Raw genomic sequence first — 27222 nt, 5'->3', positions numbered from 1 at the left:
TTTTACTTGTACTTCATTCCCGGTTCATGATTTGTGATCCATCCGACTTACCAATACGCTCCACTTAGACTTTGCTTATACTTTCGTACGTAGCCTTGCACCTTTGCTTATTGATCATTCCGTTAGCTATCCGTAGTATATAAACCTTTGTATATGCGCTGTAGTAGATCAGTTCGAATATCATCTTAGATTGCACTCATTCCCTCTGGACTCTAAAGTCCCTCTGTTATCCGTCCGGACTTGAGTATGCTACTCTTGTCTACTCCGAGACTTAGGATAGATTCCTATAGTCTACATATCCGCCTCTGTCTTCGGACAGTCCTCACCCGTTAGTTTCTAGTCCGGATCCGATCCGGATTAGCCGTTACTCTATATGTTCGATATCCAGAAGTCTTAACGGATCCGTTGCAATACTTATCCATTGCAATACAAGACTTATCCGTTACAATACTTAACCGTCTCACTAGACGCGATACTTTAGCTCTCTGAAATAAGGGGCAAGACTCGGGAAAGGGGCACAGCGCACGAGCTGAGGCCGAAGCCCTTCGGATCTGATACTACTTGAGTACAGTCTTAACAATGGGCTTGTTTCCGGCATCTTTCTTAGAACCAAAGACAGCATTCACATTTGATGCCCTATGTGACTTCTTGTTGGATAACTTGGAATGTGGGACATCAGCAATGAATTATTACAGCAAGCTGAGGAGGATGACAACCAGTGTCTTTCCACATCTTGTCCCGGTGAGTGCATTGATACTTTGCCATCCATGTCAATAGTATTAATGTGGATGCAGGACCGCTACCAAGAGCTCATGAGGGTGGCAAGACAATGGCGGAAGCTGAATCTCATGAGATGGAATGGCTTCAGCCATCAGGACAAACAGGCCACACCTGGCGACTTGGCTCTGTTCTGTCCAGCATGTCCCCAGCCGGGCATCAATGTCTCGTTGTCAACAGGAGATACTGCTGAGGGCAATGAGTGTGACATGGAAACACTGAGTTGGCTGTATTCAAGATCTCTAGTCATGGACGGCAACTTCAAGGTGGAACATCTCCATTCTGCAAATCCATCAGATGAAGTCTCCCTCATGGACAGCCATGGTTTTATGGTTGGTGATCTCATTTACAAGGAGCACTTATCCCTTGCCAAGGAAGCAGTTCAACGCTCGGAGTGTAATAACCATTGCGCCGTTAATTAAGCAAATGCTTCTCGTCATAGATTGGAAGCCACAGGTATCGGTGGGTGCGCTTGCGCAAGGCATGGCTGTTTTGTTCCACATGCAATGGTGGATTTTCAGAAGGGAGGAAGGTGTGTGAAATACTGCAGCATAAGTTTCACATTGCCGACTGCCATTAGACAGATGAACATGGACTATGCATTGTGTGAGGCTTTGAAACTGAACACCAAAGGAATCTGCCGTGCACTGACATTCTACGATGTAAACTGTCAGTACCACAAGCATCTGAAGGAATAAATCGCCGACAGTCCTATCCTGCAACTCGACAAGGAGTTGGATATTATCCCAGGAATTGGACTTTGGCATGTCCATGGCCATCAAGACCACTGTTATGTCAGATATGCTTCGAATTTTATACAGGGGGCAGCTCGAATCGACAGCGAGATCATGGAGACCTTGTGGGCGCCGTTAAACATCATCTTGCCATTGGAGTGTGGAATGGGTACTCCACATTGGAAAGAATGTCTTGACTACCAAATGAATGACTGCAATTTCATGAAAATTATCAGGATGAGTCGGTAGTCCTGTATTGCTCATGTTCATAATGTTCTAAGCTGAATATACAGGCAAGTTCCTCTGCTGGAAATACAAGCAAGCTCTTAAGGGGGCTGCTGAGAGCCAACTGGCTTTTGAGAAGCTTGACAAGACTGCCAATGATGATAAATCAAGAGATTGGCAAGCCCAAGAGAGAATGGCACAAGAATGGCGCTGCCGTGATCCAATGGCAATGGATATTTATGAAGTCCAACTGCAGAAAGGTGGGTTTCTTTTTGTATGGCAGGCCAGTATTCATGTAGTGACAGTGCCGATGAGAAAGCAGCAGGAATTGCAGTTGTTAATGGTGCAAGGCCAGCGGGCAGGGCCAGCTCGCTGGAGAGGTGCGGTGACATGGCTTGCAGAAGGTCTTACTGTCGAGGAGGCCCAGGTCACACTTCAGATGGACATCAGGAAGCTTGGACGTTGGCCATCAGATACACAGCAATTGCAGTTTGGGCGCTGGTGGGACTCCTTACAGCAGGACATCGATCGCTGGGTGGAGGCCGGCGGGATATTCCTTGGCGATGCATTGGGCGACAATGAGATACAGATCATGGAACTGGAACTGGTGATACTTCAAGATGACTCAGATGATGAAATGCAGGGGGAGCTCAGAGTGTTCGAGCCAGAGAAGGTTGCCATTCCATTGCCTTCAAATTTGGGACTGGAGAGATGTATTTCACTCAGTGTCGCTGATTTGGTGGAGCAGGAACTGACCCTCTGGGAAGGCCAGGCCAATGATGCCCTGCACAATATCAGAGTGCATTTGGCAGACAAGGCAGTTATTTCTGGAAGACTGTCCACTTTGTGAAGTCACAGGCAAAGTCCACCAGAGCATGGGCTCAAGTTCATTCAGTGGACAGGGCAGTCAGCATCAACGCTAGTGTTTATTCAAAGTGTCGGTCTCAACTTTGCTGAAGGAGCATCTCAATGTTAGTACCACTGTGACAATCATACCAGTGCTAGGCGCATATGAGTGTCATTGTCATATACCATATTCCCGGGTACAGATCCGAAGATCCGGATCTCAGATCCGATCCAGATCCAATGGACATATCCGTCGTCTGGTCCACAGATCCGATCTAATTCTTATTTCATGTCCTGTTCATATAACTCTAACTATCATTCATCTCCTTTCGGCATTCCTGTACACTGGTATACCGGTTATCCTTTACTTCCATTATGCTTACTGATCTGCTACACTTACTGATCCACTTTAGCTTATACTTCATTCCTGGTTATGATTCGTTATCCATCCGACTTACCAATATGCTGTACACATACTTTGCTTATACTTCATACATAGCCTCGCGCCTTTGCTTATTGATCATTCCGTTAGTTATCCGTAGTATATAAACACTTGTACATGCGCTATAGTAGACTATAGTAGATCAGTTTGAATATCATCTTAGATTGCACTCATTCTGTCTGGACTCTAAGTCCCTCCGTTATCCGTCCGGACTTGAGTACAATACTCTTGTCTACTCCGAGACTTAGGATTGATTCCTATAGTCTATATATCCGTCTCTGTCTTCGGACAGTCCTCGCCTGTTAGTTTCTAGTTCGGATCCGATCCGGGTTAGCCGTTACTATATACGTTCGATATCCGGAAGCCATAACAGATCCGTTACGAGACTTATCCGTCTCAATATACGCGATACTCTAAGACTCTGAAATAAGGGGCAAGACTCGGGAAAGGGGCACAGCGCACGAGCTGAGGCCGAAGCCCTTCGGATCCGATACTACTTGAGTACAGTCTTAACAGTCATAGGCATATTTTGCCTTGCCTAGAGGAAAAGAGTAAAGTGCTAGTCACCAGCGCTATCAACTCCCAAGCTATCTGCTTTGGAACCACCTTTCTCCCATAGCACGCTACCCAGTCTAACGCCTAGGTATTCCGTCCTCCCATGTCCTGCCTATGTCCACCTATGTCCACTGGTGCATTATTAGTCCTTACATGTTGCTACTGATCAGTCGCAGGTCTTATTACCTGTATCCTCATGTTCTGCAGCGCTGCATGTTTTATTACATGTCGCTACATCATGCCCTCACCAGTGTCGCTACTATACTCGCCTACGCAACTCCAAACCCTTATGCAGTATTATAAAATGACCCATCGCACATACAGTACAGTACTTCCCTTCCACGGACCTTTCCTGGTGTCGGAGTCACTTTAGTTGCTATATCTTAGTCTTGGTGCAATCGATTCCACTCTTGCCAATCTCTCTGATTGTGTGTCGCTTGACTTGCTTTAAGTGTGCGTCGCTAAAGTTCCCTCATAAGTTTGACTTTTGCAATGTCGGGATCGCTATTGGTAGTCGCGCTACAATCTAATCACTACCAGGCATTTCACTTGCACTGTCTTATCTTACTTCCTGCTCTCGCTCCCTTTGATTCCTTCTCGCTGTCGCTAGTCAGACATTGCATAGCGCCTTTCGCTTATATGCATGTTTCTCTGTTGGAACTCACTTGTAGCTGATCGCCACAGTGCTACTCATTAGGTTTTGGTCTTAGGTCGCTATAGGTTTTTAGCCCTTTGCGCTGTTGCTTCCCTTGCTTATTAGTAGGGAGTTGCTTCAATAGCAGTCCTCTTGGGTCGAATACTACGCTTGCGCCTATTTGGATAAGTAGCACTAGTTTCTAACAGCCTAGTCACTATTACTCTTTCACACTGCTGTTGCCAATCCCAATTCTCGGGGGCAGAGGAACAATACATTAGCTTGGTTTTGGTCCATAGATGTACAAGGGGACTCTGATGGCAGTGACTGGTTGAATGAATGTATGTGGATTGCCAGTCAACTGTCTCACCGCTCATCACGCCGACATAGTTTACTGTGTGCATTGGCTCCGCACCAAGGCTATGAGAGATTGTTGGGCAGAAGAATTGCTGCTAGTGCGGCATGAAATAGATTGGACATGTGCCTTTTTTAGTTATAAGGCAGAGGAATGGATTGGTCTCCTAACTATCTCCAAGCAGGAAGAGAAGGAAGGACATGTAGCCTATGTGGTGAGACAAAGCAAAATCTATCAACGCCTACATGCAGAGGCCAGATGTTCATTCGACCGGATCAGGGCTACGTGTTGCTCTGAAGGCCATATTCAATTGTAGGTCCATGTAAATACCACCTCCACTACATACCTGTCACTGTGAGATAATACCCGCCTGGAATCTGTGTTCCAGCCAGCGATAGTGTCAAACCTCGGAAGACAATGTTATATATATTTCATTTTTCTACAGGGTTCTGGCGATATCTAATCTAGCATGTTTCCACCGCTGCTCTCTCACAATTCCAGGCATTCCAATCCTTTCTGACAAGTGTTGCCATCCTAGACATGTTCATTTAGCTGCTGGGGGACATAGAACGGCACACTTACAAGTTGCGCGAAGTGATCAAACATCATATCCCTGAGATTGCAAGTGCTTCGAAGCAATCCTGCGACATCACCGGAAGGAAAGTCCTGAAAGGCAGTATTCCACCAATCCCACTTGTATGTTTTTGCCATACTACCCCTGATCCAGGTGCTAGAGGGCTCAGCCGGAATCTCCATAAATGCTTCATATGTGTCGCTGTCGCAGAGCACACCAAGGAAGATTTTCAGATTCCTGGCCAGCAGCAGGCAAACACAAGACTTTTCACATAAGGCCACTCAAGGCAGGATAAATGACTGCACTGATTAGTATAATGATGCACTAGCGATCGCCACAACTGACCTTTGCCTCCCAGTTGAGGTACTCACCTATAGCACTGCAAAACCTCGCTGATCTAATAAGCTCTTTGTTCAGAGAGGTCCAGGCGGCCAGAAGTCTAGAGCCCGCATATTCCAATGTGTTATCCATGTCAGATAGATCAAAGGCAAGATGCCCTTCAAATTCTGTGTTTGACACCATGGTACAATTAGGGAGAGGCTTTCTGATCATGTTTTATATTCTCAGATGGAGTATCGGAGCTTTAAGATGTGATGGTGTGAAGTAAATTAAAGCACATGAGCTGATGCATAATCAATTGATATATTGTACAGTACATAGGGCTGATTTCTCTGCCCAGCATTCATGGACTGGTCTCCCTTTTCAGAAATTTTGCCAGTTTTTCTGTCGCAGGGATGGCCGCCATAATATCTTCACCCAGCGCGCTCTCCATCTGGAGGAGGCTGGCGGCCACTATTTGTGCCTCTATAACCTTATCTTCCAACATTTTGACAATATGATGTCCTTCATGCTCTACCTTGCCGGTGATGTTGGACAATTGCTGAGTGACTGGTGTGGACTTTGGGATGATCAACATTGCCGGCATGACCAACCCTATTCCTTCAGGCTATAAGGAGTTTGAGCTAGGTTATTCTGAACAGAAAGGGGCGATTCTCATCTTACCAATTGCTCATAATGCTCAGCGATCATTGCCTTCAGTTCGACGCAATTCAGGTAGGAGCCTAACAGGTCCTCATCAGGCATGTCTGCAAATGAACCCTTCCACCAAGCATGCTGATAGGTGTTTGCAATGTGACCTTTCATCCAAGGTCCAACTGGCATTACCTTCAAGGTCATGAATGCATCGTATATGTCCTTGAATTTTGCCACCATATAGAGCTGTTTCATTGCAACCATGCTGATATGATACCGGAGGTTTTGTGACAATGGCAGGCTCATAGATATGCCGCTGCAAAGGCCGATCCAAGGCAATGTAAATGCCTTCATGATATGTAAGCTGGATGTCACAGTTGGCATCGAGTTGACCTACCTCTGCCTCCCAATTCAGGTACCTGCTGACAGTGTTGCGAGCCTTTGGTGAGAGTTTGAGCTTTGTCTTCTCTAGCTTGATGTGAATTGCTAGAAGACGAGATCCAGCATATTCAAATATGTTTGTAAGGTCTGACAAGTCAACAGAAAACTCTGGCTGGCTAGACATGATGTATTTCAACAGTTACAAATGCTTTAAATAAATGCAATTTGTCGGAATTTGAAGTCAATTGCTAATCCCAATCCCGAAGCTGCCAGGAGCATGCTGCCAATACCTACATTGTCCTCTGTGCTTCTAATCAGACTGTCCCTAAGTGGATTTGGCCACGGTAATTTCAGGTGTTCCACAGCATTGAGAAGCCACTGGATATTTATCCAATACACATTTGTGGACTTCCATACATTTGACAATGCGGGGCAGCTATGATGAAAATGGAGATATGACATAATCAGCTGCCACTCACCACAGCAAACTTGGATTTATTGTGTTTTGTTTGTTGCCGTCCCTTGTCAATTTTTAACACATTTGCCAGTACTGTTTTTCGCCGCAATCTATTACTTGCTATCAAATGTTGCACTCTGAACTCTCCACCGCTGCTAACAAGGCATTCAGTGATGCTGCTGATAAGGTTGAACACCTTCTTGTGCGGGCCAGGCAATTACAACCAGCTGATCAACAGCACCTGGGCATCGCGATGGAGATGGGTCAGGCACTGGTAAGTGTTTTTCTTCCATCCTGTCATCGCTAATTATTGTTCCAGACAGCATATTTACGAAGCACAGTGAAGGTGTGACAGTCCTGCCCCTTTGATCTTGTCTGCTGGTGCAGAATTGACCAAGCACTTGGACGACAATGAAACTGGCTTGATCAGCTCGCCAGTCTGGTCAAATATCCAGGTGGATGATCCCCGTATCAAAGGACACCTGCTGTTCACCTCCACTCTTCAGTATCAGCAGCTGGCGTCGCCGCCTTCACCCCCAACCGCCGGCCCATCAAATTCGAAGAGCCATCCACCAACTGATGAGCCTGAAGAACGTGGCCATGGTGTCTTGTTACTTAAGGGTCTTATATATGATGCATATATAGTGACAACACAACTATACAGGATAAGACTTCTTGCCAGTCCTTAAGTACACGGTCTATGACTTTCTAGTTTTCATGGTAGATAACATGCTGAGTTCTTGGGAGGAATGTCTTTCAATATTCTCCTTCTTGTTCCTTGGTTAGTTTAAACCTTGTGGTCTCGAAATACTGAGTGTGAAGTTTGTACGTGTTTTGGCAAGTGTGTGCCTGTGTATTCGTGAAGTGTGTCTCGTGATTCGTGTCTCCCTTCCTGAAAAAGAGAGAGGAAAGTAGTGCTGATGAACTTTAGCTAGGTAGCTGTACTTTGTTATATAGTCAACCCCTGTAAGGTAGTATATAACCTGAATATATCAAGGCTGCTGAATGGCCTGCACTTAGATCTTACTGGTTCTCACACAGTTTGAGAAAAGAGTTACAGTGGGAAGCTTAAATTGCATGGGTGAAAATGGGCTCCTTATATACCTTTTGGGAGGCCATCTTACCAAGCATGATTCATCACATATATTTGTAAGAATGTGCTTACAAACTTGTGTTGAGTCAGCTTGTCTACTAATGTACATACAAAATGAAGTGTAGTATTACAAAGAATGAAAAGTGAAAGCATGAGTCATCACATGGATTGGTAAGAATGTGCTTACAAACCAAGTCCTTAGGTGTGCTGAATCAGCCTTATTACAAAGTGGATTACAAATACAGTTGCAAGTTTTACAAAGCATGACGAATCATGACCAAACATGATGAGTCAAGTTGAATCCTTACAAATCAGAGTATTTCCTAGTCACATGACATGATTACTAACATGCTTGGTAGCTTGAGGAAAAATCTGGTGGCTAAATGTGCCTAGAAAAAATAGAAAGAGATAGAATCTCATGGAACAAAATAGAAATACATAGAAAAAGTAGGAGTGAAGTTTGAAAGTGAAAATACTAGCTAAGAAATGAATGAAAAATGATAAGGTAACTTGGTGATAGGAATCAGTCTGGTGTTTTTTTACCTTCCTTGTCACTGCTGTTGTGTATATGTCATGGTATGGATCACATACCATGCATGACAATGCATGGACAGCACATATTGCAGTAACATATCTCCGTATTATACGAGTGAACGGACGTGCATAATATCCCGTATGATACGGGCCAGCGGACCATGGGCCGAAGGTAGATATATCCTCGACTGTGACGGATGGGCCAGGAGTGTTATTATTCCCGATGGAGACGGGTTGGCCCAGGTGGGGAATATGTGAAGTAGATGGGTGGGCCGATGGACATGAATTTTCAATAGACGGATCGGCCGAGGTAGTTGGATATTATGTAGATGGGTGTACCAAGGTAGATATGTATCAAATAGCCGGGTACATCAAGGGTGCTTGTTATCACATAGACAGGTGGGCCCAGATATATATCATATTAGACGGGTGGGCCGACGAATTAATATTATTTTGTAGACAGGTGGGCCGACATATTGGTATTATTTTGTAGACGAGTGGGCCGAGGGAGCGGTGAAAGATTTATTATATACGGGTGGGCCAATGGTAGACATATATTGCATAGACGGGTAGGCCAACGTAGGGGTATATAATATAAACGGTGGGCCCAGGAGAATGATAATTGTAGACATGATGGAGCTCAGCTAGTTGTATATCATGGAGGTAATAATTCAAAGTCATCTAATGATGTAGTATGGCATGGAGCCTTGCAAAGGGGTGAAGTGGAAACTTGAGCGAAGTGTACCGAGTTCCAAGACCCGGGTCTCGACAAATGAATATGTGATGTCCAGCACACTTCCGATCGTCTGGTATTTCATTGAGCAATATATGATAATAGATCTTTGAAAGCCAACATCATCCAAGCCTACCAAATGCCAAATGCCAAGTTCCAACTACCGAAAATCAAGTGAAGTGTACCAATATCCGAGCCCTGACTATCAAATCCCAACACTCGACCATTGAGTCCCGACTACCGAGTCTTGAAACCCGAGTCCCAAAGCCCGAGATTTGAGTCCTGAAACCCAATGCCCGACCATTGAATCCCAACAATCGAGTATCAAGTCCCGACCAACGAGTCCCAAATATTGAGTCCCGACCATCGAGACCCAACACCCAACACCCAACACCCGACACCCGACACCCGACAACCGACAACCGACAACCGACAACCGACACCCGGCACCCGAGATTCAAGACTCAAGTTCCGACTATGGAGTCCTGGATATCAAAAATCAAGTGAAGTGTACTGAGATCCGAGTCCAACCTGAAGGATTCCTTAGGCTGGACTTCCAAACCTTTGGATTTGTCCTTCCATCTCTATCCAAGCTTAAGGATTGATTCCTTAAGCTGGACCTTTGCCTTTCTGGCACTTCCTGTCTTTCCAAGACTTATGTCTACTTCCTGTTATCTCCGACTCCACCTAAGTGTAGCCTACCTCTGTTTGCTTCTACTCCAGACCTTGTCCATGGTAGCCTTTATTCTCCTGTCCTATAATCCTGTCCACTCCTGCTGACCTCCAGACCTTTGGATCTCCGGACCTTTGGATCTCCGGACATCTTACCCTTCGGATATCAAAACCTTTGGACATTGTAACCTTTGGACATCATGACCTTCAGACATCATAACCTTTGGACATCTTAACCTGTGGACATCTGAACATTCAGATGGCGCAACCTTCAGACATCCTGTCCTCTGGACCACTCCTCCTATCTGATCCTGCTTTGGACTCTGTCCCTTGCAGTCTCTCCTCCATGTGCTTCCATCTAGGAAGCTTACCTTCAGAAGTCTTATCTTCGGACCCTATGCAGCAGGTGAAACTCCTCCAGAGTTTCCTGTACTTCTCTAGAAGTTTCTATACTCCTCCGGAAGGTTCCTGTGCTCATCCAGAAGTCCTCCAGCACTCCATCAGAGTAGCCAGTCTCCGGAAGTCCTTCGGACTTCATTGTATTTCATCTGGACTTCATTCTGAAATTAAGGGTATGTACTTGGGAAAGGTGCAAAATGAAATATACTGACTACCAAGTGCTGAGCACTAAGTGTCGAGTTCCAAGTTCCGAGTTCCGAGTTCCGAGTTCCGAGTTCCGAGTTCCGAGTTCCGAGTTCCGAGTTCCGAGTTCCGAGTTCCGAGTTCCGAGTTCCGAGTTCCGAGTTCCGAGTTCCGAGTTCCGAGTTCCGAGTTCCGAGTTCCGAGTTCCGAGTTCCGAGTGCCAAGTGCCCCGATGCTTTCGGGTATTAACACCCAGATAGCCCTCGCTCTCAGGGGCCCATCAGAATTTAGATCATCTCAAACGGATGTGATTTGAGTGAGATATGAGCAAAATACTATATACCGGGTGAATTTTGGCATCAGAAGTTCGATGCTTTCGGGCATTGACATGAAGATAGCCCTCAATCTCAGGGGTGTGGGAGAATTCAGATTGTCTGAAATGGATATAATTTGAGTGAGATATATGCAAAATACAATATATTGACTACTGAGTGCTGAGTACCAAGTGCCGAGTGCCAAGTGCAGAGTGCCCCGATGCTTTCAGGCATTAACACCCAGATAGCCCATGCTCTCAGGGGCCCATCAAAATTTAGATCATCTCAAACAGATGTGATTTAATGTGTCCCAAGTGCTGAGTGCTGAGTCCCAAGTGCTGAGTGCCGAGTGCTGAGTTCTGAGTTCCGAGTTCCAAGTTCCGAGTTCCGAGTTCCGAGTGCCAAGTGCCCCAATGCTTTCGGGTATTAACACCCAGATAGCCCTCGCTCTCAGGGGCCCGTCAGAATTTAGATCATCTCAAACAAATGTGATTTGAGTGAGATATGAGCAAAATACTACATATCGGGTGAATTTCAGCATTGGAAGTTTGATGCTTTCGATGTTTTGATGTCGGGGTCTTGATGCTTTTGGGCATTAACATGTAGATAGCCCTTGATCTCAGGGGTGTGGCAGAATTCACATTGTCTCAAATGGATATAATTTGAGTGAGATATTTGCAAAATACTATGTATATACTGACTACCGAGTGCTGAGTGCCGAGTTCTGAGTACCAAGTGCCGAGTGCTGAGTGCCGAGTTCCCAGTTCCCAGTTCCCAGTTCCGAGTGCCAAGTACCCTGATGCTTTCGGGTATTAACACCCAGATAGCCCACGCTCTCAGGGACCCGTCAGAATTTAGATCATCTCAAATGGATGTGATTTGAGTGAGATATGAATAAAATACTATATACCGGGTGAATTTTGGGATCAGAAGTTCGATGCTTTCGATGTTTTTAATGTCGGCTCTTGATGCTTTCGGGCATTGACATGCAGATAGCCCTAGATCTCAGGGATTCATCAGAATTTAGATAGTCTTAAATAGATATGATTTGAGTGAGATATATGCACAATCCAAGATACAGGGTGAATGAGTCCCGAGTGTTGAGTGCCAAGTGCTGAGTTCTGAGTTCTGAGTTCCGAGTGCCGAGTGCCGAGTGCCGAGTGCCGAGTGCCGAGTGCCGAGTGCTGAGTGCCCTGATGCGTTCAGGCATTCAATCACTGTCAGGAGGTGTTCCCTCATCCACCTCAGTGCCTTCAGTGTTGCAATCAAGCTTTTCTGCTGTGTGCTGAGTGCCGAGTGCCGAGTGCCGAGTTCCGAGTTCCGAGTTCCGAGTTCCGAGTGCCCCGATGCTTCGGGTATTAACACCCAGATAGCCCTCGCTCTCAGGGACCCGTCAGAATTGAGATCATCTCAAACGGATGTGATTTGAGTGAGATATGAACAGAATACTATATACCGGGTGAATGTTGGCATCAGAAGTTCAATGCTTTCGATGTTATTGATGTCGGGTCTTGATGCTTTCAGGCATGAACATGTAGATAGCCCTCAATCTCAGGGGTGTGGCAGAATTCACATTGTCTCAAACGGATATAATTTGAGTGAGATATTTGCACCATACTATGTATATACTGACTACCGAGTGCTGAGTGCTGAGTTCCGAGTTCCGAGTGCCAAGTGCCGAGTTCCGAGTGCCAAGTGCCGAGTTCCGAGTGCCAAGTGCCGAGTTCCGAGTGCCGAGTGCCCCGAGGCTTTCGGGTATTAACATCCAGATAGCCCACGCTCTCAGGGGCCCATCAGAATTTAGATCATCTTAAACGGATGTGATTTGAGTGAGATATGAGCAAAATACTATATACCAAGTGAATTTCACCATCAGAAGTTTGATGATTTTGATGTTATTGATATCAAGCCTCGATGCCTTCAGGCATTGACATGCAGATAGCCCTAGATCTCACGGGTCTGGCAGAATTTAGCCCATCCCAAATGGATAAGAGTTGAGTGAGATATGAGCAAAATCCCATATACTGTGTGTATTTCAGCATTGTAAGGTCAATGCTTTCCATGTTTGCAATGTCTAGCCTCAATGCATTCAGGCATTCACAAGCAGATAGAACTTGATCTCAGGGGCCTGTCACAATTCAGATCGTCTCACACGGATAAGACTTGAGTGAGATATGAGCAAAATATTACATATTGGGTGATTTTTGATGTCAGGCCTTGCACCAAGGGTAAGCACATAGCACAACAGGAATAAATCCTGTTGTCCTAGTATCCTTATATATTGCATATACTATCGAAGGGATGTTGGGGATCATATTTTGCCTCAAACAGACATGATTTGAGGGAGATATGAGCAAAATACAATTTATTGGGTGTGTCTGAGCTTCGCAGGTTCAATGTTTTTGTTGTCAGCCATGTGTGGGAAAAATTCTAAAACATCAGGAGAAACATAAAAACACATCATCAGGGACTGCATCAGGTTTGCTATGATCACACCTATGTATAATATGATAGATTGGCTTCCAGTGTACTGTTCCAGTCCCTGAAACAGTATCTGTCAGTGGTATGTATCTCTAAATACAAAAAAACTCGAAATTCAAGGCAATCACTGTGCACTGGTGCAAGAAAGTTACAATCACAAGATATATACATCAGCAAAATATGATTTTGCCACACGGTTACCAGAAGGTCACAAGCTTTGACAGTGCTTACTAGACTAAGGATATGATTGTCTTAACTCAATAGTCTTAACTTGCTAGGCATAATATAAGCTTTCTTAATAACCATGACTGTCATATCTTCCATAATAATCCTAACCCTCACAGCTTATGTATTATGTAGTAATCAACAATCATATTAGACTATCAAGTGAAGACTATCGTATAATGACTATCAAGTTAAGACTACTGTATTTTATTCTAAGTCTGTACAATAGACCTGTGATACTTGATGAGTGTCAGCCTGAACAGTATATTAAAGATCACACTATCATACTACACATAGGTATGACTATTGAAGACATGATGTAGTGCCTTATGATGTGTTTTTATGTGTCTCCTGATGTGTTGAGAATGTCCTACATTACCTCATATGTCCATGTGAGGCCATATGAATTCTGTGACACTCCTGACATTAAGGGCTATCCACATGTCAATGAACACAGTCATCTAGGCCTCACATTGAAATCATTGAAAGCATCAAACTCCTGATGCGAAAATATGATCCAAATTCTGAAGGACCCCTGAGAGTGAAGGCTATCTGCATATCAATGCCTGAAAGCATTGAGGCCCGACATCAAAATCATTGAAAGCATTGAACTTCCAATGCTGAAATTCACCTGATATATAGTATTTTGCTCCTATCTCACTCAAATCACATCTGTTTGAGATAATCAAAATTCTGATGGACCCCTGAGAGCAAGGGCTATCTGGGTGGTAATGCCCGAAAGCATCGGGACACTCAGGACTTCGAAGGCACTTGGCACTTGGCACTCGGCACTTGGTACTCAGCACTTGGTAGTCAGTATATGGGATTTTGCATATATCTCACTCAAATTATATCTGTTTCAGACAATCTGAATTTTACCACACCCCTGAGATCGAGGGCTATCTACATGTCAATACCCAAAAGCATTGAGACCTGACATCAAAAACATCGAAACCATTGAACTTCTGATGCCAAAATTCACCCGGTATATAGTATTTTGTTCATATCTCGCTCAAATCACATCCGTTTGAGATGATCTAAATTCTGACAGGCCCTTGAGAGTGAGGGTGATCTGGGTGTCAATACCCGAAAGCATCGGGGCACTCGGCACTCGGAACTCGGAACTCGGCACTCGGCACTCGGAACTCAGAACTCAGAACTCGGCACTCAGCACTCGGTAGTCAGTAAATACATAGTTTTTTGCAAATATCTCACTCAAATTATATCTATTTGAGACAATGTGAGTTCTGCCACACCCCTAAGATCAAGGGCTATCTACATATTAATGCTCGAAAGCATCAAGACCAGACATCAAAAACATCGAAAGCATCGAACTTCTGATGCCAAAATTCACCCGGTATATAGTATTCTGTTCATATCTCACTCAAATCACATCTGTTTGAGATGATCTAAATTCTGACGGGCCCCTGAGTGTGAGGGCTATCTGGGTGTTAATACCCGAAAGCATCGGGGCACTCGGCACTCGGCACTCGGCACTCGGAACTCAGTTCTCGGCACTTGGCACTCAGCACTCGGTAGTCAGTGTGTGGTATTTTGCATATATCTCACTCAAATTATAGATCAAGGGCTATTTACATGTTAATGCCCGAAAGCATCAAGACCCAACATCAAAAACATCGAAAGCATCAAACTTCCAATGCTGAAATTCACCCGGTATATAGTATTTTGTTCATATCTCACTCAAATCACATCTGTTTGAGATGATCTAAATTCTGACAGGCCCCTGAGAGCAAGGGCTATCTGGGTGTTAATACCCGAAAGCATCGGGGCACTCGGCACTCGGCACTCGGCACTCGGCACTCGGCACTCGGCACTCGGCACTCGGCACTCGGCACTCGGCACTCGGCACTCGGCACTCGGCACTCGGCACTCAGCACTCAGCACTCGGCACTCGGCACTCGGCACTCGGCACTCAGTACTCGGTACTTGGTAGTCAGTACTCGGTGATTCGAGTCTCGAGACTCGAGACTTGTGATTCACAAGTCAAAATTTGACACTAATGTGTAGTATCTTATGTATTTCTGTACTCATTTCACTGACTACCGAGTGCCGAATCTCGGGTCTTGGGTATCAGGTCTCGGTACTCAGTACTCGGTATTTCCAGATGACAAAAATGTATATCATCTTAAATTTGAATTTTCTTAACTCGTAAAAATGTATGACTTTCCAGTTGGGTTTTGAATTTTGAGTTTTGAGTCTCTTGAGTCCCGAGTCTGGGTGTTCAGGGCTCGGGTTTCAGGTTTCAGGTTTCAGGTTTCAGGTTTTGGGTTTTGGGTTTTGGGTTTTGGGTTTTGGGTTTTGGGTTTTGGGTTTTAGTACTTGGTACTTGATATTACCCGATATCGGCCCACCTGTCTATGTAAAATTCTGCACTTCGGCCCACCCATCTATCTAATATGACCCCACGTCGGCCCACCTGTCTATGTAATAAATAATTCACCTCACCCTCGGCCCACCCATCTATCTAATATTACCCCACATCGGCCCACCCGTCTATGTAATAAATAATTCACCCCACCCTTGGCTCACCCGTCTATCTAATATTTCCCTACATCGGCCCACCCGTCTATCTAATAAATATTTCACCGCTCCCTTGGCCCATCCGTCTACAAAATAATACTGATACGTCGGCCCACCCGTCTATATAATACTTTTTGCTATACATCTCTCCTCAGGTCTATAATATATGTCAATCCTACTCTACATATTACCCACATGGGCCCACCCATCTCCATAATAATATTTCTCCCGGCCCATCTGCTATCATCGATGATATATATAACATCAGCATAGATGGGCCCACCCGTCTCCATCGGAAATAATATTCCTCCCGGCCCACCCGTCAACATCGGGTATATACATAACATCGGCCCATAATCCGCTGGCCCGTATTACACGGGATATTATGTAGGTCGGGTGACCCGTATAATACGGGATTTGTCACTGAAGGGGCTCTGGACAGTCCGTGGTGCACAAGTTTGGAAACTAATATGAGTGATATCGTGAAGGCCGGTACATGCAGTGCATCAGATAGTTTGACATCATATATCTGCCCCTTTATGGTGGTGCGAAAAGTAACAGTTCCTTTTCCAATTGCGTCCACTGTGGAGTCATCACTGAAACTGATCTTGCGCACTGGATGGATTGCGCTGTGGTGTTCAAGCTCGGGCTAGCCTTGCAGAACCCCATTTCGCTATAGGAGTCAAGCAGCCTAGACATCCCCATCAAACCCATACACCACTTCCTTGCAAAGTCTCGACTCACTCAACTCACCTGTGTCGCACCGGTCTATGTCCGACTCAGCCAATACGGATCCGTGGCCTCGGTCTCTCACAGAAGAGCCAGGGTTGTCTTAACCGTCCCTTGCTCATCAAATCGGCCATCGCGCACCTCAGCCGACCGTTCCGTCCCATCGGTACCAAATCCTCCCATGTCCTACCCATGTCTGCCTATCTCCATTGGCGTTATTACATGTATTCCCATGGCTGCAGCACTCGCGAGCCTTATTACATATTGACCCGAGTACCTCGCGTTTCGCTACTACTCTCGCCTGTGCGATTCCAGACGTTCACGCAGTTAGATAAATAGGACTCAAGTTCGTATTATCCCTTACTTCCCTTCCTTGTACATACCTGGTACTGTTGTAGGAGTCACCTTAGTTAGCCCTCAATTATGCAAATAGATCCCCTTGCTTTTTATCATCGGATGTGCCTAGACCGCTCTAAGTGCACTCTATCTGAGGTTTCTTTACCTAGGCCTTGTAAAGATCCGGACCGCTACCGGTAGTCTTACATCGGCAACCCATACCTAGTCTTACCTCGTCATACCTAGTTATACCTGGACTCTCTTTCCTCGGCCTAGACTTACATGCCGCTCATCGGCATCAGACTCCCCACCTCGCCTCGGTATCTAGCATCGGCATCTTGCATCGGTATCTCACGCCAGGTGTACCATCGGTATCCCATATCGCGTCGGACATTTTCGGACTCGGACCTTCGGTCGGTCAGATATCTCAGGCCATAGAGCTTAGTTCTTCCTTTCTCTTCCCTCGCACTATTCGAAGGAAGTGCTTCAATAGCAGTCCCCTTGGGTCGAAGTACTGCACTCGCACCCATTTAGATTTAGTAAGTTAGTTGGTATATCTAGCTGATTACTATTTCTTTCACCACAGCGCGATATGTTCCTGGTTTGAACCAAGTGCGGTGTGGGACCATGTGTGATGAGGCGCCTGAATCGATGATGATGTCCAAACAATCCTTAGTGACAGACACAGAATAAGCCTGAACGCGCTTTGCCAAAGCCTTAGAGATATGTACATGTTCTCTAACTGTGGCGCTCTTGGTGTCTACTTCAGAGTCCGAGTCCACAGGTGAGTCCGCTTTCTTTACCTTATCCTTCTTTTCTTATCTCCCCAGTTTGGCTTCTTTCCTTCCTTGAGTGCGCGGCTCTGCTCCTTGATTGCATTGCAGTCACATGTATCATGCGTAGCTGTCTGATGGAGCGCGCACCATGTCTCAGGTTTTGCACTTGCAGCAGTATGCGCAGTTGAGGTATCAACAGGTTGGTGTGCGACCTCTGCAATGACTCTAGTTTCAATTGCATTGAAGGTGAGGTCCTTTTCTGCGATGGTGTTGAGAACAGAGGAGGCAAAGGTGTGCCAGTCAGGGGTGTCAGGAAAGGAGCACATAAGCACAAATGCAATGATTCTGGAATCAATTGCAAAGTGCGTGCCTGTTAGGCATGACTCAAGACTGCGAAACTTTGCAATGTGGTCGCTAGTCTGCACAGTACCATCCCACTTCAAAGCAATGAGTTGTTCAAAGGTATAGAAGGCATTGGCGACACTTGACGTATTGTGAATGGTTGCAAGTTCGTCAAAAAGCACTTTTGCTGTCACACATGCTTCTGTCTTCATGAGGAGCACGTCTGAGATATGATCTTGGATGATACCATGTGCTTTTCATTGCGCGTGGCCCATGAGTCTGTCGTGCTACTGCTAGTGATTGATGGAAGTGGGGCAGAAGAGGCTGAGGCAGTGGAGACATTAGGAGCAGTGGCAGGAGCAGTAGTGGCAATGGTTGGATCAGGATCTGCACCTGTGACAATGCGCAGTACTTTCTCTCGGCAAAGTTTTCCAGTGATGCGAAGTTTCCATAGCTGGACATTCTCTGGGCCTGTAAGGACTGGGGTTGCAAGGGTGTCGCTGGTGGAGGATGTCATGTCTGAGAGGTGCGCAATCTCATGAGTCATTTCTGAGAGGTTGCTGGCTAGTTAGCATAACCAGGGCTCATAACCTGACAAAACTAAGTAAAAGCGGTGTATACTGCACTCAGCCACTATCCAAAGGAAGGATGAGAGAATGACTGAGGGAAAAATACACAACAAGGGTCCATTATATGATAGGAACGAGCTCACTAAGATACCATGAGGCTCGCTTAAGAAATCCCTAACCTCTCTGCTATTACATGTACACCCGAGCACCTCTGAAGCGCACTCAAGCACGTGCATGCGCAGCAAATGGTGAAAGTGCGCTTAAGCGCATTGAAGTGCATTGAAGTGCATTGAAGTGCATTGAAGTGCATTGAAACGCGATGGAGCACGTTGAGAAGCACGAAGCATGATGAAGTGCGTATGTACACAATGAAGGCACAGAGTGCGCATTCAAGGGCGAACTCATCTGGTTTTGTCAAGCACTCTGGTCACTTGCCTGCATATTGAGGGGGAAAAACAACTAGGGAACTCACAATATTGAATTTCTTGCTTTAAATTTGGCGCAGAGTACACAAAATCAACCACTGAGATCACGCTACCAGTAGTAATGAATAAAATTTGCTTGAAGTATTGCTTGAAAGATACCTGACATTGAACATTATTGCTTGAAAGATATCCGACGTTGATGGTAAGTTGGTAACAACATCAGCTTATTGGTGGCACGATGTTGCTGAGCTATAATTAGATCATGTTCAGTAGTAATTTGCTTCCAAAATATGTACTTGCATTCAGCATTCGGACACGTTCGAACAGGTTCAAGACAGACCAAGCAGTGTTGAACAGAGAACGGGACCAAGGGTTCAGTTCACCAGGTCCCTCAAACACCAGACTGAACCCACGGTCCGGTCCACCAAAGGTTCGGTCCGAACCAAGGTCCAGGACTCAACTTCTGCATCACTAATCATATTGAGACATGCAAGCTACAAATGCAGCACAGAGTTCTTCATTGCATTCCGAAGCAATACATTTTAGTTTCTTTTGGCTCATACCAGCACATTCGAGTTCATTGAAGACAGTGGTGAAATGAATAGATATGAAGTGGTTGGTTCTCATGAGGCTGACGAGCTCATCAAGGAAGTAGTTGGGGTTGTCATGAACAAGTTCTAGGAGATATTCAATGTCTTCACATTCCAGACGATGCACATGGCCACAAAATCCCCTCAGGTGATTGGCAACATCACCAGTGTCTCTCAACAGCCTCAAGACAACCGTGACATGGTACCACGTCCATTGTGAGAACCCGCAGCTAGGGAACTGCACGGGTATACCCCCAGGTATCAACAGTCAAACCTGTACCCGCACCCAGAGATATACCCGCACCCGCTGTGCGGGTATGGGTTTTTCGATGGGTACTTACATAACAGACTGGTGGGTATCTGTGAATTACAACTATGAGATAACAAGTGTATAAGCTAGTCTGAAATACTGTCCCATCCATCAGCCATGACTTCATCTTCCCCCACAACATCTGGGAGCTTTGATACCTGAATCATGTCATCAGACTCGATGAGGCCCAACTCACTCCATAGGCCAAGACAAAGAAGTCCGCATGTCGACTGAGCTGACAGACGGTTTCTGACATGTGACAAGATGAGATGCCCGCAACTGAACAACTGTTCTACATCAACAGATGTTGCTGTGGGCCAATGTAAGCTTGCAGTGCATTAAACAAGTTAGTTACATACCAGGGATGGTAAGATAGTCGATAGCCATGCGTGAAAGCCGGGGGAAAGACTTCTGATGTTTGTGCCACCAAGCGATAGGGTGAGCGACATGTTCCACATCCATACTGAGGTACCGGTCGATTTCGGAGTCTGAGTTAACAGGTTTTTGGGGTGCAAGCGCTGGGAGGTTGTCAAAGATATTATCACTCTAAGAATTATTTAGTACAGATGTGAAATAAAGAATAAAACAAATCATACCATCTGTACATTGTCATTTGACTCGAAGACACCATCCTTGGACTCCACATCAGAGCCGCCGTTGATCAATAAGTACGAATGTTTGAATTCTTCATGCACAAGTCTCTCTGCCGTTTTGATCCAGTTGTCTTCTCATTGTGCTGCTTTAAAGTATGTTAGTTTATGCTGTGGATGTAAGACTAGAGTTATATATATGTCAATCTTTTAAAAACAAAAACAAAAATGGAACATTACATACCCATTGCGATTCAATATGTCACAGAGTTGTCTGTGAGCTGGTAATAGCAGTTGAGGGTGTTCTTAGCGAGCCGAACTGCAGAACAGATTGAGAGTATATATTTTCTGTTGTAGGAGTAGAATGTGAGCATATTATCGATGTGATCCATTGCTGGGATCACGGTCGTAAGGTTGGGTGTTGTGCATGAGAAGTAGAGTGTTGCATCCTTTAGGATCTAACAGATGCAAACAAACAATGTTAGTATGCAGTGTGACCGAAAAGGAATGCGCTGACCTTCAGTACATCTCACAGCTGTCCTAGCATTAGCCACTCATGATCTTCTAACTCAGACTTCCGCAAACCCAACTCCCGCTATTGAGTAATGGCATTCACGGCTTCTTGATGCTCAAGGGCATAGTCCAACATATCAAATGTCGAATTCCATCAAGTCGCCACATCACGTGGCATGAGCGTTTGCGGGTGCGCCAGGTCCTGGAGGATGCTATTCCATGCAGGAAGGAGGATGGTAGTCGAATGGATGATTTTATATGTGAGTTTGCGCAACTGGGATGTGGATTGGGATCAATGGTGAGTTTTTAACAGTTTGATGGCACTTACTTTGGCAAGCGCTAATTTGACTGGTCAGATATCTTTCTCTAGCACTACTCGTTCTTGACCGTCCAACAGCTCAACCTCATCAACAAATCCGTTGTCGTTGTCTACATCATCTCCAATCCCTGCATTCTGTTCCTCGATACCTGTACTCAAGTCTCTCAGCTCATGATCGGCATTCTTGGTGTCCATTGTCTTCACATCAAACTCTCGGATCAGCGATTTCGCCACCAGATTGATGGTGTGGAGGAAATATCTAGTATGAGTTGTTCCTCCACCAAACTCAAGTACCTTACCACTCAGTTCACGAATCATTGCGTCGTTGTTGGACAAGTCACACTGAGGAGCTGTGCATCATGTGTTTAGCTGCATGTATGTTTTTTTTTTTCAGTTTGAACAATACCTTCGCTGATATACTGAATTCCTCTAGCATTTTTGCAAACGTCTCCGCAAGCTCTTCGCCGGTGTGGGACTGTGGTCTCATTAGTTCATATACACACACTAGATTGGTAAGTTTCACACCGTTGCAACTTCAATAACATCTAACAGTATACTTAGTGGTTCCCCTTGGTGCTCAAAGTGGGCCGAAAATGCTACCAATGCGCAATGGTTGGGTGATGTCCAACCATCCATAGTAAAATTGATCTTGCCATTGTATTCCTGGTATGTTTTTAACTTTTGATTGTTCGCTAACGAAAAAAACACTCACCTGTAACATTTTAGCAACCTGTTTTTGAGTCTGTGCAAAGACGAGTCGCACATCGCGAGAGACAGTGGATGGGGAAGGTATGTGGTATTCTGGCCTCCCTGTTTTCATCAGTGACTGAAATGCATGATCCTTGACGATATCAAATGGACACAGGCTCTCGGATACCCAACGCACAATTTCAGCCCTGAAGGTGCCATTGTCAGACTCCTGTGACTATGACTATGACTGGAATATGTTCATACCTTGTTTCTGTGCGAGTGTGTTGACAGTGTGAGTACGTGATTTTACCTTTGCCTTTGCGTTCAAAGGATGCAGTAATAGATCCATTTCACAGGATACTATCGACAATCTTGTTGTGCACTTCCCTTGCATCCTTTGCACTATCTGCAGCTTTCAAGACTTTGTCTCCCCAGCACAAGCGCACATGCTTCCGCATGTTGCCTGTGGATCGTGCATCGCCCTTATCGAGGAAGTGTCGCACTTTGACCTTGCAACCCTTTGCTTGGCGCTTGAACTCGTGTGCACAGCGGTCAGCGACTTCAAAAATTTGTGGTGTTGGCTGAAAAAATGCATAAACCGGTGAGTTCCATTCTTTCATTAACCGCTCTGTTTATGCTCAATCAATGCGATGATAATGTATAGGTCGTTGGACTTACTCAGCTTGTCTTCAGGATCTTCGTTGACGTCATCAACAGGGCCATTATGGTCTAGGTCAATATATTCATGCAACACATTCTCCTCCTCTTCCGTGTGCACAACGGCACGTCTATTCACACCTGGAGGTGGAGTCACATTCTCCTCCTCCCCCTCCTCCCCCTCCTCCTCCTCTGTATGCACAACAGCCTGCCTACTCACAGCTGGAGGTGAAGTCAGCAATGCTGTCCTTGGTCCATCTTTTTCCACAGGTGTGTTATTAGCTGGAGTCATGTTTTCAACTGGTAGGTTTTTTTTTTGCCTTCTTTGGCAGTGAATTAACGCTATCTCCACTGCCATCAGGTTTTCACTTCTTTGAAGAAGCTTTCTCTTCAAGTGCGGCTTTCGCTTTGCCGGTCATCTTGACGACATGTTTTGCTGTAGCCGCGAGAGTATTGTTGAGCTGCATGGTGGGTGGTCGTACTAGTGGATGATGAAAATTTGCAGGGCTGGATGTGTCACGCTAGTAGAATATTGTAGCACCATTTTGTTTAAAATTTGACTGTTTGCAACTGTATGGTAATGCTATTTTTAGTAAATCAAATGTTACGCATTGCGTGGCCTTCTATTTTAATCAAAACCCAGTGCAAGGGTACGGGTAGGGGTATGGGTGTCACAATGCCTGACCTGTACCTGTACCCCACACATACCCATACCCCGCACCCGCATGGGTATACCCATACCTGTGCAGTTCCCTACCCGCAGCAGTCAAGAATGTCCTGGAGGTTCAGTAAGTTGTGCTCATAAAGACAGATGGCTGCTCGTTTGACATCGTTGCTGATCTTGCAGAATGCCATGATGCGGCAGAGGCTAAATTGTATTTTGTGTAATTTACAAAAAAAATGATGCCACTCCCATCATATATTAAAACAGCTGTAATTGCACAATGTGCCACATCCCCAAAGTTTATACAAAGTATTTGCCCCAACGTTTGAGGTCCCTCTTTTCTTCTTCCCTTCTTCCACACCATCTTCCTGCTGCTGTTGACGGTCCTCTGCATATCCACGAGTTTATTCTCCTTGTGTGTTAGCTAGTGGGCTGACAACAAGTAAGTCACAATTTCCCTGTCTTGTCCTGGTTCAAGTAGTGAGAGGTACGTGACTTTGTTGCTTTGTGTGCATATATTCAACAAACGAGTTCAATGCCCACTACAGGACATTGACGTCAGATCAGCTTGGGGTAAATCGTCTTCTTCGAGTCTTATATGCGCTGACTAACTCTTATTTGTTTGATTTTCAGAAATACAAGCATCAGTAAATCATGAGTTCACTTCTTACCTACTTATGGCCAACTTTTTCGCACGACACAGTGGGACGTCATGTCAAGGCAACAAAAGTGAACGCTGCTTTTTTCAGTAGATCTCTCACCTCAAATTCAACTTTTTCTCAACTTTTAACAACTTATTTTATGGCGTGAAACGGCACATTAAAAACTGTCTGAATTGAAAATAAGTAGTCCAAAAGCGCGAAAAGTGGAGGCAAAAAGCATCTAGAAAGCGGTTCAAAAGCGCGAAAAATGGAGACAAAAAGTAATCTAGAAGTAGCCCAAAAATACGGAAAGATGGCTCGAATTACTGGTCCAGGAGGCGGGGGAATTACAACAAAGATGTGTTAATACAATGACAGATGATGCAGGACAGAGGGACGAAGCCGAGAAGTATTCTGTTGGACACGCAGTCAGTAGAGTACATATCAAGTAAAAATGACTTACAGAGCAGGGCACATCCGCCCATCGGCTTTAGCTGAGAAGGAGCATCTTGGGCCATTTCCTGCCGCTTCCGCACTAAGGCAATTGTATCCATCGTGTACTTCACCCCTCGCCTCTTGAGGGATTCGTAATATTCCGATGTCGCCGAGCCGCAGTTAGCCTCCAAAAAGGCTGATGCTGTAGTGGTGTCTTTACCGGTTGATTTGTTGCGCTTCAGGGGTGTTTTGCGGGCCCTAATGCTGCCCTTCACGCTGTTGGTGCCAGTGCTGAAGTCATCGGTAAAGTTTTTTGGCTTTGCGGCGAAATTGAAAGCGCGTTCGAGCTGCAAAAACAAACCATCAATTAACAGACACGACCTACTGCAGCAGCACTCGCAGCGATTATAGCTTGCATGCCCTTCACTTGTAGTGTGTCTGTGTCGAGTGCCGGTACATCGAGGAATCCAGCAGTTGCGTTGATGTGAGCAGACTCGATCATTTCTATCATGAACACCAACCGGTAGATCTTGTTGGGGTCGCGATTCTCTGGATCCTCATAGAGGAAAGCCCAATTCTCAAGAAGACTTGCCGCTAGTTCCTGTTCATAGTCAGCGTCATCATCATCATCAGTCTCGTTATTTTTGGAAGTGGCCAAAAAATTAGTGACGAGGGCAATTGCTGTTGATCTGAAATTGCTGTGCCAGGAGCAAAGGCATTGATTCACCTTCGGGTGCAAAATTAAAATAGTCGGATATGAAAATAAGAGTGAGACATACCAAGCCCATAATAGGGCCTTTTGGTTGAACATTGTAATCTGTTCCTGGAAACGCAATATTAAAAATGGCCTGGAGTGCTGGAAGTAAATTTTCGGCCTCGATGGACCAAAAATTTGGCTGGGCGCCTGCCCAAAGAAAAACTGTTGGGATAAAGCTCCTGTGCCATGCACTGTCCTCCAGCATAATTGGTGGGAGATCCGTGTTTCGCCACTGACTTCCAGTTTTGGGCCTCATCGCCATGTCAGCAGACATCAAGCTGGGTTCAGAGATTGTCGGAAGGACCGGTTCCAATTTCGGTTTCTTGGGTGGGTTCGGTTTCGCGGTGCCAGCGACTGTCACACTAGTCTAGAGTATATATTAGCATCATAAAGATACATAAAAAAACACTTACCTTTGTAGTAGTGCGCGTTTGCTCGGGGACCCTTGTGATCAAGGAAGATTCTTCATTGACTAACATAGGGTCAATAACGAACTCCTCCTCCTCCTCCTCCTCCTCCTCCTCCTCCTCCCCCTCCTCCTCATCGTCTTGATTGTTGTCTTCGGAGGAGCCTATCAACTCGGCTTCCTCAATCGTTCTCTTCGTGGACGAGACTGCGCGAGGTTGCCGGGCCTGCTCCAGAGCAAATCTTACTATGTCAGCCTGTTGACTAAATGGCAGTAGATTAAATGGCGTGGATACAGGAACATCGGACAATCCGCCATCTGAACTCTCAGCGATCTGTATGATAGACTAAGACAAACTGATGTGAGTATGCATCAAACGAAGACGAGCGACTCACCTTCATTCCCAGCTTCCCTTTTATATCAGTAGACAGGTGCTTTTCGAAATCTTCATTGTCCCCATCTCTATCTTCTTCATTGCCTCCATCCTCGCCATTGTCCGATACAGAATCATCTGACAATCCGTCAAGGAAAGGGGTGGGTCTTTTGCAAGCGAGACCATGGTTGCTGCAGTCTGACTTGTCTTCAGGGTTGTCACTGACAAAACAGAGCCACCTGAAGGTTCAGTTTCAGGTCTCACGACAGGGGACACTTTTGACTTTGTTTCAGGTTCCATGTGAGTGCGCCAGTTGTTGACCTTTCCTGTCAAACCAAATTTCTTACTACTAAGTGCCCAAGTCAAGGTCATAAAGCGCAGCGTGGATTCAGTGAGCATCAACATGATGGTGAGAAGATAAATTCACTGATGGTAAAGGATTTCATTTCTTGTCAGTACCAGTCCCTTTGACTCGCTGATCGCTGCCAAGGATTGTAGCACCGATTGCCTCATGCACCTTCTTGATCTTCTTCGGCGGCTTTGCAACCTCGTTCCTAACCGCTTCAACATCTCCTTCACCCCGGATCACCAGCATCCTGGTCCTTGATGCCACCTTGACTCTGAGCCGGTGCTGGAGGCACAGACAGACTCCCAGAGGTAAGTTCACTAGCTGCACCTACCTTATCTGTCTTTTTTCTTGACTGGCCTAGCATGAGGCTTTACTGGCTTCACTTTTGCAGTCACCTGGATGCCCTGCTCCACCTCCATGGCAGCCTCAATGCTTGCAATACAATCGATTCCACGCTGCAAATTGGCTTCCTGTGCAGCCTGCACATCTGTGGCACGCTGTTTGTCCTCCTTGATCTGGGCTTTGGTGCGTCGTTTTTGTTTACCTTCAAGAAGCACAAGCCCAGGGCGTTGTGTGGGCGTTTTTGACACGTGTACGGCGAGGAGAGAGGGGAGGTGCCATGGC

General features: G+C 45.6%; 9 protein-coding genes across 9 annotated transcripts; 4 read left to right on the top strand and 5 right to left on the bottom strand.

Annotated features, from left to right (window-relative positions):
• Positions 1-708: 708 nt before the first annotated feature.
• On the top strand, positions 709-1467 carry DFJ58DRAFT_719332 (uncharacterized protein; the record flags this gene model as incomplete). Its single annotated transcript, XM_041384606.1, has 6 exons — positions 709-741; positions 795-979; positions 1001-1079; positions 1131-1173; positions 1201-1309; positions 1452-1467. The coding sequence occupies 6 exons, from the start codon at positions 709-711 to the stop codon at positions 1465-1467; spliced, it is 465 nt and encodes a 154-aa protein (XP_041236298.1).
• Positions 1468-4445: 2978 nt separating this feature from the next.
• DFJ58DRAFT_670565 (uncharacterized protein) lies at positions 4446-4884 on the top strand (the record flags this gene model as incomplete). Its single annotated transcript, XM_041382874.1, has 2 exons — positions 4446-4554; positions 4604-4884. Coding segments are annotated over 2 exons (390 nt in total), but the record flags the coding sequence as incomplete, so codon positions are not given.
• Positions 4885-5824: 940 nt separating this feature from the next.
• DFJ58DRAFT_735751 (uncharacterized protein) lies at positions 5825-6679 on the bottom strand (the record flags this gene model as incomplete). The annotated part of the gene is made up of 4 exons (XM_041386684.1): positions 5825-6088; positions 6145-6255; positions 6307-6462; positions 6512-6679. 4 exons carry the CDS (start codon positions 6677-6679, stop codon positions 5825-5827), a joined length of 699 nt encoding a protein of 232 aa, XP_041236296.1.
• Positions 6680-7079: 400 nt separating this feature from the next.
• DFJ58DRAFT_847554 (uncharacterized protein) lies at positions 7080-7641 on the top strand (the record flags this gene model as incomplete). Its single annotated transcript, XM_041393483.1, has 3 exons — positions 7080-7226; positions 7289-7298; positions 7340-7641. The coding sequence occupies 3 exons, from the start codon at positions 7080-7082 to the stop codon at positions 7639-7641; spliced, it is 459 nt and encodes a 152-aa protein (XP_041236295.1).
• Positions 7642-10243: 2602 nt separating this feature from the next.
• DFJ58DRAFT_735750 (uncharacterized protein) lies at positions 10244-10493 on the top strand (the record flags this gene model as incomplete). Its single annotated transcript, XM_041386683.1, has 2 exons — positions 10244-10390; positions 10449-10493. The coding sequence occupies 2 exons, from the start codon at positions 10244-10246 to the stop codon at positions 10491-10493; spliced, it is 192 nt and encodes a 63-aa protein (XP_041236294.1).
• A 6070-nt stretch (positions 10494-16563) lies between these two features.
• Positions 16564-17821, bottom strand: DFJ58DRAFT_630847 (uncharacterized protein; the record flags this gene model as incomplete). The annotated part of the gene is made up of 2 exons (XM_041381200.1): positions 16564-16770; positions 17774-17821. Coding segments are annotated over 2 exons (255 nt in total), but the record flags the coding sequence as incomplete, so codon positions are not given.
• A 697-nt stretch (positions 17822-18518) lies between these two features.
• Positions 18519-18857, bottom strand: DFJ58DRAFT_847553 (uncharacterized protein; the record flags this gene model as incomplete). The annotated part of the gene is made up of 1 exon (XM_041393482.1): positions 18519-18857. The coding sequence occupies one exon, from the start codon at positions 18855-18857 to the stop codon at positions 18519-18521; it is 339 nt and encodes a 112-aa protein (XP_041236292.1).
• Positions 18858-22666: 3809 nt separating this feature from the next.
• Positions 22667-23440, bottom strand: DFJ58DRAFT_847551 (uncharacterized protein; the record flags this gene model as incomplete). The annotated part of the gene is made up of 3 exons (XM_041393481.1): positions 22667-22944; positions 22995-23185; positions 23343-23440. The coding sequence occupies 3 exons, from the start codon at positions 23438-23440 to the stop codon at positions 22667-22669; spliced, it is 567 nt and encodes a 188-aa protein (XP_041236291.1).
• A 1016-nt stretch (positions 23441-24456) lies between these two features.
• Positions 24457-27142, bottom strand: DFJ58DRAFT_868599 (uncharacterized protein; the record flags this gene model as incomplete). The annotated part of the gene is made up of 9 exons (XM_041394242.1): positions 24457-24467; positions 24742-25060; positions 25099-25440; positions 25493-25837; positions 25884-26222; positions 26272-26488; positions 26533-26575; positions 26709-26880; positions 26994-27142. Coding segments are annotated over 9 exons (1937 nt in total), but the record flags the coding sequence as incomplete, so codon positions are not given.
• Between the last annotated feature and the right edge of the window lie 80 nt (positions 27143-27222).

The sequence above is a fragment of the Suillus subalutaceus genome (assembly GCF_016647625.1).
Source record: "Suillus subalutaceus strain FC151 chromosome Unknown DFJ58scaffold_229, whole genome shotgun sequence".
NCBI classification, from domain to species: Eukaryota; Fungi; Basidiomycota; class Agaricomycetes; order Boletales; family Suillaceae; genus Suillus; species Suillus subalutaceus.
The sequence above is the reverse complement of the archived record's forward strand: the minus strand, read 5'-3'. Positions and strand labels throughout refer to the sequence as shown.